Source organism: Panthera uncia, chromosome X (genome assembly GCF_023721935.1).
Source record: "Panthera uncia isolate 11264 chromosome X, Puncia_PCG_1.0, whole genome shotgun sequence".
NCBI lineage: Eukaryota > Metazoa > Chordata > Mammalia > Carnivora > Felidae > Panthera > Panthera uncia.
The window spans coordinates 58,618,601-58,628,382 of NC_064817.1; the positions used below are offsets into that span (position 1 = coordinate 58,618,601).

General features: G+C 41.1%; 1 protein-coding gene across 1 annotated transcript; it reads right to left on the minus strand.

Annotated features, from left to right (window-relative positions):
- Positions 1-4,811: 4,811 nt before the first annotated feature.
- PBDC1 (polysaccharide biosynthesis domain containing 1) lies at positions 4,812-9,480 on the minus strand. Its single transcript, XM_049643986.1, has 6 exons — positions 9,403-9,480; positions 9,253-9,318; positions 7,917-7,976; positions 7,266-7,406; positions 5,929-6,040; positions 4,812-5,608 (listed from the first exon to the last, which is right to left on the minus strand). The coding sequence occupies exons 1-6, from the start codon at positions 9,430-9,432 to the stop codon at positions 5,358-5,360; spliced, it is 660 nt and encodes a 219-aa protein (XP_049499943.1). The 5' UTR covers positions 9,433-9,480; the 3' UTR covers positions 4,812-5,357.
- Positions 9,481-9,782: the final 302 nt, after the last annotated feature.

The following is a 9,782-nucleotide window of genomic DNA, read 5'->3' on the forward strand; positions in this document are numbered from 1 at the left end:
TTTGGGAAGACCTTTATCTCTCCTTCTATTCTAAATGACAGACTTGCTGGATAAAGGATTCTCGGCTGCATATTTTTTCTGTTCATCACATAGAAGATCTCGTGCCAATCCTTTCTGGCCTGCCAAGTTTCAAAAGAGAGATCAGTCACGAGTCTTATAGGTCTCCCTTTATATGTGAGGGCACGTTTATCCCTAGCTGCTTTCAGAATTTTCTCTTTATCCTTGTATTTTGCCAGTTTCACTATGATATGTCGTGCAGAAGATCAATTCAAGTTATGTCTGAAGGGAGTTCTCTGTGCCTTTTGCCTTTTTCCTTCCCCAGTTCAGAAAAGTTCTCAGCTATGATTTGTTCAAGTACACCTTCAGCACCTTTCCCTCTCTCTTCCTCCTCTGGGATACCAATTATGCGTATTTCTTTTTAGTGTTTCACTTAGTTCTCTCATTTTCCCCTCATACTCCTGGATTTTTTTATCTCTCTTTTTCTCCGCTTCCTCTTTTTCCATGATTTTATCTTCTAGTTCACCTATTCTCTCCTCTGCCTCTTCAATCCAAGCCGTGGTCATTTCCATTTTATTTTGCATCTCGTTTAAAGCGTTTTTCAGCTCCTCGTGACTGTTCCTTAGTCCCTTGATCTCTGTAGTAAGAGATTCTCTGCTGTCCTCTATACTGTTTTCAAGCCCAGCGATTAATTTTATGACTATTATTCTAAATTCACTTTCTGTTATATTATTTAAATCCTTTTTGGTCAGTTCATTAGCTGTTGTTATTTCCTGGAGATTCTTTTGAGGGGATTTGTTCCGTTTGGTCATTTTGGATAGTCCCTGGAGTGGTGTGGACCCACAGGGCACTTCCCCTGTGCTGTGGTGTATAACTGGAGTTGGTGGGTGGGGCCGCAGTCAGCCCTGATGTCTGCCCCCAGCCCACCGCTGGGGCCACAGTCAGACTGGTGTGTGCCTTCTCTTCCCCTCTCCTAGGGGCAGGATTCACTGTGGGGTGGCGTGGCCCGTCTGGGCTACTTGCACACTGCCAAGCTTGTGGTGCTGGGGATCTGGCTATTAGCTGGGGTGGGTAGGCAAGGTGCACGGGGGTGGGAGGGGCAGGCTTAGCTTGCTTCTCCTTAGGTGATCCACTTCAGGAGGGGCCCTGTGGCAGCGGGAGGGAGTCAGACCCACTGCCGAAAGCGTGTCTCCGCAGAAGCAGAGCGTTGGGTGTTTGCTCGGAGCGAGCAAGTTCCCTGGCAGGAACTGGTTCCCTTTGGGATTTTGGCTGGGGGATGGGTGAGGGAGATGGCGCTGGCGAGCGCCTTTGTCCCTCACCAAACTGAGCTCTGTCGTCTGGGGGCTCAGCAACTCTCCCTCCCTTTGTCCTCCCGCCTTCCCACTTTCTGAGCAGAGCTGTTAACTTATGACCTCCCAGATGCTAAGTCCCGCTTGCTGTCGGAACACACTCCGTCTGGCCCCTCCGCTTTTGCAAGCCAGACTCAGGGGCTCTGCTTGGCCAGCAGGCTGCCCCTCTGCCCCGGCTCCCACCGGCCAGTCCGTGGAGCGCGCACCGCCTCTCCGCCCTTCCTACCCTCTTCCGTGGGCCTCTCGTCTGAGCTTGGCTCCAGAGACTCAGTTCTGCTAATCCTCTGGCGGTTTTCTGGGTTATTTAGGCAGGTGTAGGTGGAATCTAAGTGATCAGCAGGATCAGCTGGCGAGCCCAGCATCCTCCTATGCCACCATCTCCCGAAGATCCCCCTGTAGAAAATTTTAAAAACAGTAATAAAACCAACAAAAACCCGGTCTGCTTGAATTATGACCATGCTGTGTCAATTTTAAACAATGTCAGTGATAAAATACACCTCTACAGAAAAATATTTTGTCTAAGGTCTAAACAATTGATTAAATTACTGTTGAGTTTTATTAATATATATGTAAACTTCAAATGAGACCTACTCATTACTAAGCACTGTATTGTTACCTATAAACAAATACAGGAACTCCCAATTATACTAATGGCCCTTGATGCACACAGACTCAGCTACAAGAACTCCTTCAAAAAATAAATTCAAAATGGTTTAGAATCATTGAAGCTTGCCTTCGGTACGGTTCTATGTCTCCAATCATCTGGTACAATATCTTTGTTTAAACTATAGTTTCGAAATAAATAATGACAGTGCAGTGAATGTTTCTACTTTTGAAGTGGTCTCAGTATGCCTTCTTTATTCATTTCCTATTGCTGTTGTAACAAATTACCACAAATTTAGTGGCCTAAAACTTTAAAATGACTGCGATTTCTCTTTTGTAAATGCCAAAATTACTTTGTGCCCTTTCCCTGCCTCCAAAAGATGTCATGGACATAAATAACTGGAATGGTACCACATTCTGAATAAATCATAGATGTTTAAACACTATGTCAAGCCTGGCTTCATATTATCTTCGAAATAATTCGGAACAAAGGCTCAAATCCCAAACATCCTGACCTCTATCACAAGGCTATCACCTACTAATAGGATTCCCTTTCTTCTAGCTTCCAATAGCATGTTCTTTACTTCCTTTTCAGCCCTCATCCAAGGCATCCTTAAAGTCCACATTACTAGTGACAGCCTGTTTAAGGCAATTTTAAGGCTTTATCAGGCTCCTCAAAATTGTTCTAGCCTTCTCCCACTGCTTGATTACAAAACCATTCCCACGTTATAGGTACCTGATACTGCAGCACTCCACTTCCAGTACCAGAGTCTGTAGCAGTTTTCTACTGCTCTGTAACGAAGTACCACATAACTAGTAGCTTAACACAACGCCCATTATGATCATACAGTCCTGTGGGTACAGCTCAACTGGGTCCTCTGCTAAGGGTCTCACAGGGTATCAGTCTGGTGTCAGCCAGGACTACAATCTGAGACTTAAGGTCCTCTTCCAAATTCACTGGTTGTTGGTAGAATTCAGTTTCTTCTAACTAGAATGAAATTCCCATTTTCTTGCTATCAGCCTGGGAGCATTCTCAGCTCCAAGTGGCTCCCCTCAGGCCCTTGCCACATGGCCCCCTTGTCTCACAACACAGCTTTTAGCTTAAGGCCAACAGGTGAACAGATGCTGCTTATCTTAAGGGCTCACCTGATTAGGCCAGACCCACCCAGGACAATCTCCCTTTTAACTCAAAATTAAATGGTAAATTAAATGCAGTAATGAAATCCCCACATATTTACAAGGCTTGCCCACACTAACCAAAGGGAATCACACAGGGCATGTATGCCATGGGTTGAAATCTTGGGACCATCATAATTCTGCCCACTCTTTCCCCTTTGAACTTGGATGCTGCCTTGGATTCCTGACCTTACAGTGCTGCTGAAGTCTTCCGTGTTCTTATGCCCCTCCCTTTTCCCAGTTTGTATGTCCTAGTCCTTGGACTGATGAGCAACCTGGAAAAGACCACCATAGGCAGGATTGTAGGCAGCCAACAATCTTTATTCTTCCCCAGTCCCTTAGGCAATGTGTGTGGACATATGTTCGTGGATATTTAAGAATGAATGAACTAGAGGGGCGCCTGGGTGGCTCAGTCGGTTAAGCGTCCAACTTCAGCTCAGGTCACAATCTCACAGTCTGTGAGTTCGAGCCCCGCGTCGGGCTCTGGGCTGATGGCTCAGAGCCTGGAGCCTGCTTCCGATTCTGTGTCTCCCTCTCTCTCTGCCCCTCCCCCATTCATGCTCTGTCTCTGTCTCAAAAATAAATAAAAACGTTAAAATTTTTTTTTTAAATTAAAAAAAAGAATGAATGAACTAGAGAAAGTCAATATAGCAAAAAAGTTCTTAATTTCAAAAAGTCTGTCTAGTATGAAGTATTTAACACTCTCCTACCCATTTAAAAACATATTTCTCATAAAATGATGTCTAAACAGATGTTTTAAATATTTTTAAGAATTGGCTAAAGAGAATTCATAGAGAAACCTATGTGCTTCATGCACGACTGTTGCTACTAGCTGTATGTATCTCTAGTTCAGCTCTTGCCTAGAAAAGAATTTATCAATTAAGTTTAACTTTTATTTTTCTTCTATGTCCACTGGGGGGAAAAAGCCTCATTTTCCCCACTTCTTTGCTCTGATAAATCCTTTCTTCAATGATCATGCTGTGGTTAGTTTTAAAAGTATTTATTTACTGTTTGTACTGTAAACATTGTGGCTTCCTCTAAATAGTTTTGGCATCAAGGTCAGTAGGTCTATGGGGACATGCACAAACTTTATACATATATAAAGATAACTGAAACATGCACTCTTAAAAGTCATTAGATGAGAAGAAACCCCCTTCCCAATCTATATAAAATCAACTGGTCTATTTTTTGAGTCTGACAAAATATTTAAAAATGTTCATTTTTACATTTATATATAGTGTATAAATGTATGTTATTGTTCTTAGCATTATAAAAGGGAAGTCACTCTACCAGGCTTTATATTTATTATTTTGAGCTAGCTTTCAGGTAACAACTTGGGTACCAGAAGAGAAGCAGGTACTGAAGCAGGTCCAGTCCTCTTATGTGAACTGGGCCACATTTACTAGTCTGTTAGGCTCAGGCCCCTGCTTTTATCACCATAGAATATTTATCAAATATTTTGTGAGATATATCAAAGAAAATAAGAAAGCTATACTTAAATACCAAGAGTCAACTCTTATATACGAACTTCTAATCCCCAAACCATATACAGGGCACCTGAGTGGCTCAGTAGGTTAAGAGTCTAGCTCTTGATTTCTGCTCAGGTCATAATCTTATGTTCATGTGATTAAGCCCCATACTAGGCTCCACGCTGACAGTGGAGCCTGCTTGGGGTTCTCTTTCTCTCTCTCTCTCTGCCCCTCCCTCACTCATGTAAGTGAGCACTCTGTCTCTCTCTCTCTCAAAATAAATAAACTTTAAAAAAAGTCATATACAACTTAACAGGTTTGAGAAACGTTCACTATAGGAAACAATGATAAGCATTTAAAAACAGGCATAAATCATTTTATATGACACGATAAAGAGGTTATATACTTGAAAAAAATCTGAAGTGTCAAATAATTTGAAATATCTTTTAAAAGTCAATCACAGATATAGTCATAAGAACCAAAAGAAATTTATTTATAAAATTTCTTACTTGACCAGTGGTGAGAACTATGAAATACTATACCAAGCAACAATCAACTGAGACCCCACTTATAGTCTTTAAGCCAGTTCATACAAGAGAACAACCAAAGTAGCTCTTGATTATTAGGCTAGAAAGATGTCCTTCTGCATGTCTTTCAATTGCGCAATGACATATATTTAACCACAGGGGTCTGTGCGGCCAGTATCATGGTATCTATAGACTTAGTTGAGTCACAGCTTCTAGGGGGCTATTCCTTGTCTAGCTTACATAGCTGTTTCACTACTCTTGTTGATTTCTTTGTTGGCTTCTTTCTCTTTTTCTTCTCCTTTGTTGGTTTTCACTTTTTCTCCTTCTCTTTTGGCTCCTTTCTCTTCTACTCTTCCACTGTCAGCTTTCTCTCTTCCATGGTTGCCTTCTTTCTCTACTTCTTTGCCATGAACACTGATGTAAACTGCTTTGTTATAGCCTTCCCGGTTCCGAGCAATTTCAATGGCAAAAAATTGTATCCTGGGGGCTGAAAGGTGAATAGAATTGATTATTGGTCATAGTCACAGTTACTTCTCTAAACCTACTGGAAATCTACCAAAAAAGCTGAACTAACATTCAAAGTATTCCAGAACAGTCATAAACTTGAGAGATGTGGAATTCTAATCTTGTTAAATGAGGCAGAAAATACTCAACTATCTTATCTCAGTCACTCAACAAACAGTAACATGATCTTTAAATATATAACAAATAAAATGATCCCCAAATTATTCATGTCATTAATTCTTTGGTAAAACCAGATCCCTCACTTTCTTTATACAGAAACAATTATAGAGGCAAGAATCTCACCAAAGATGGTGTTTTCCTCAGTGTAGCCCTGAGAACAATCCAGTCGCAGCAAAGTACCATAGTTGAAGTCTTCTACAATTCCATCAAACTTCAAGCAAAATGGCCTCCACTTCTATAAAGGCAAAAAAGATGCCCTAGATGACAAATGCAGGAGGCTGGTGAAGTCAGGCCAGGGAAAGGGATTCCACTTGCTCAGTAAGGAAAATAGCCATAGGGAAAGAGACTATGACTGAGCTGATTTCTAGTTTCACTAGCATTGAGTTTCTGTGCTAACTATTGTCTTTAGACTGGTATTTCCCAACACGAACAATATTTTAACTTGACAAAAATATTTAAATCCTTGACTACAGAATTAAAATTTGATTTAATTTTTTTTTAATTTTATGTTTTGAGAGAGACAGAGCACAAGTGGGGGAGGGGCAGAGAGAGAGGGAGACACAGAATCTGAAGCAGGCTCCAGGTGCCAAGCTGTCAGCACAAAGCCTGCTACAGGGCTCAAGTTCACAAACCCGAATTCATGAACTGTAAGATCATGACCTGTGCCGAAGACAGATGCTTAACCCACTGAGCCACCCAGGCACCCCTAAAATTTGATTTCTTAAACATATTGTTTTGCTTTTAAGTTATTGTTAACTCAGCCCAAAATAGCTATTCATCTCCACTGAAGCACAAATGAGACCAAGGTGGCAGGAATGTGGCACAAAGTCACAAAGTTAAATTTTAAGAAAGAAGTCCATTCGCTAGAGGCAATTTTCCAAAGATCAGTAACAACCCGCTAAGAGTTAAATGTTTACATTTTTCATAAGACAAGGACCTACCCTCAGGGAAATATTTTCCCCACTATAATAGTTTTAGCACACTGTAAAAGTATAAGATAATCAGGTAAGTAATGTGAAACCTAAGTTTTACAATTACCCATGGCCCACAATAATGTGAACTTAAATCCAGATAATTCAACACCTCTCTGTACCCTATTTGCCAATCGTCCATCCAAGCCTTCTGGCTAAACTACTAACATAAGTAAATTTGTTTCTCCTCCCCTGAAAAGGCTGGGTAGAAAGGGATGAAATGTGAAAGAAAGAAAGAAAGAAAGAAAGAAAGAAAGAAAGAAAGAAAAAAGAAAAAGAGATCCAGTGAACATGAAAAACTCATAAACCAGCAAAATGTTTATTTTGTTTTATAATTTACTTATTAGTTGATTATAACTACATAAAAGCCCTGGTTCTTTACATATTTCCTTAAAACAGACAGAAAAAAGTTTAAATGTATAAAAATGTATTTACAAGCAATAATTGTTGGTCAGATTATAGGTAATATTTAAGACAGAGAAATCTTACCTCTTTAGCTGATTCTGATTTGAGCTCTTCTGGGTCCAACACATCTATCCTGAGTTTCTCAAAATTTTTTCGAAACTCAGAATAGATTTGGTCATCCACTTTGGTGAGTTTCAGGAACTGTGGGTCAACTGATGAAATGAGCTGCCAGACATAAGACAACATACAGATGCTAATCTCTAATTTGCTACACTTCTTTCCTCCTTCCCCAGAAAATCCTTATGGTTCTAAGGGCAGAAGACTTTATTAGGAAGTACAGACAGACTAGGTCCCAGTTGAAATCATGACATAGTTTTCAATGGCCATGATCTACTACAGTCCTTTACACCATTTAAAACTTTTTGGTCCTAGTACTGCCTGAATATTGCCCTCTATGAATTGTTCATTCAGTCATCAAACATTTATTAACTGCTTACTATGGGCTAAGAATTCTTTTGCCAGTTAGCAGCAGAAAACTGGGCAAAGAAATGCAAGTCCTCATTGTCAAAACAAAATTCACTTCCACCCCCCTGTTTTCTGTGGATAAGATCTTACAGTAATAAAAATGATCTCCAAAATACAAATGCTTAACTTGCTGAGCACAGTCATTAGCAAAGAACCATACACTACAATTACATGTTTAATTCTGCTTAATAATGAAGACAGACAACTCACCTTGTAGTAGACTTCGGCATGCTGCATTGCTTTCATGGCCCAAGCCATCTCAATATCAGGCTGCAAAGGAGTGAAGAATGAATGCCAGGTCAGAATCTCCAAATCCTGCTACTAGAGAACAAATTAAGGATGTCTGTAGAGGTCTAGTTAATGCTCAATAACACTACCAAATGTGGTGTTACTGTCAAAGGATAAAAACTGAACTAATGGGTCTGGACAGTATAAAACTTTTGTCCTTATGAAGGAAACTACCTACCAAAAGAAGCTACCTACAGAGTCTAATCAACAGCAAAAGCCACTGGCTCTTTTCCCAGCAGCTAGTGAAAGCATAGGAGACTACATATAGTGGTAGATAAATTGCCTTCTCAGGACTGAGTTAAAGCACTGTAAAACTGACTGAAATAATATACTCACATACAATACTGAGTTGTTGGGAGTACAAAGTAAGATAATGGAAGTGAAATATTCTTCACTTTTAATAGTGTAGCATGTTATAAATATCATTTGTGCTTATCAGATAGCCAATTCCCCATCCTATAACACTTAAAAATGAATCAGTATTGTGAAGCCAGCTAGGTTATAAATAAGCCTTACCAAGTACCCACCACCTGTTCCATTAAAATCTCCCACTCCAGCTAGATGGATCTGTTTCACTGAACACAGAAAAGCCACTTGCATTTTTGCCTCCACACCTTACACCAGGTCCTTTTCCCAACTGCCAACCCATGTACTTTATCCATCTATACTTTGAGGATCCAGCTAGAGATTCACTTTCTTAGTGAAGTCTTAAGACCTCTACTGTCTCAGTTTTAAGGGGTTTCTTTTGGGCTAAACTCCTTTAAATCTTATATCCTAATCTAGTATACATCAATGATATTTTTATTTGAGTGTTACTATATTTTCATGTCCAGGTGTCTTGTATCTCAAAAATATCATGTGCTTTCTCTGTAAGAATCTAAACTAGACACACCATAAGTCAGTGCCATTTTACTGCATGAGATTATCACTCAGGAACTTTAAAAATTAGTGATTCCACAATCTTATCCCCCTCCCAAATATTTTCATTTAATTGGTATATATTGCGACCTGGACAACAGAACATATAAAAGCTTCTCAGGTGGTACTATTGCAGCAAAGTTTGGGAACAATTTCCATTGGCATTTGGCATGTGTTTGTGGATCAAAAAGATTAGAATTAATAAAAAAGTGTGGTCTCTGGCCGGCAAGGAGAGTGTTCACAGAAGATATCAGGTCAGGGGGTTACAATTTTCGTGTTAGGCCCTGCAGACATCCCAGGGTAGTTGGGTGAGTGGAAGCTGGGGGTGAGTCATACTCACATCGTTGCCATAAGACTCAGCTGGGAGAGAAAGAGCATGTGCCACAGACACCAGTTCCCCGGAAACCTGGGAAGGGAAAAATAAGAGGGGAGTCATGTTCAATGCTCGACCCGGCTCGAATTCCCCACCCACCCCAGAGCAGCGTCTCACCGGCTCAGCAGTCACACCAGTCGCCTCCATGTTGCACACACAGAGCAAGCACCCGTTTCCCGGAAATGACTATATGTGTGCTCTTTCTGCAGTTGGTTGGAAAAGGAGGGCCGGGCCAGACTGGCTCTCTTCCGGCTGTGCCTGCATGCAATCTCCCTCGCCTGGAGGAGGGTGGAGGCGGAGTCACTGGCCCCGCCTCCGATGTGCTGCCGGGGCTCAAAAGGGTGTGGCTTTGTTGCACAGTCTGAGATGCTTGAGGGGGTCTCAGGTAGCTGAACGCTCATTAATATCACTGGTGATCAAGCGAAAAGCCTGAGTTAAAGCTTTCGCGTGCCCAACGCGCTGAGTGACCAGCAGAGATTTGGATTCACACTCTCCTT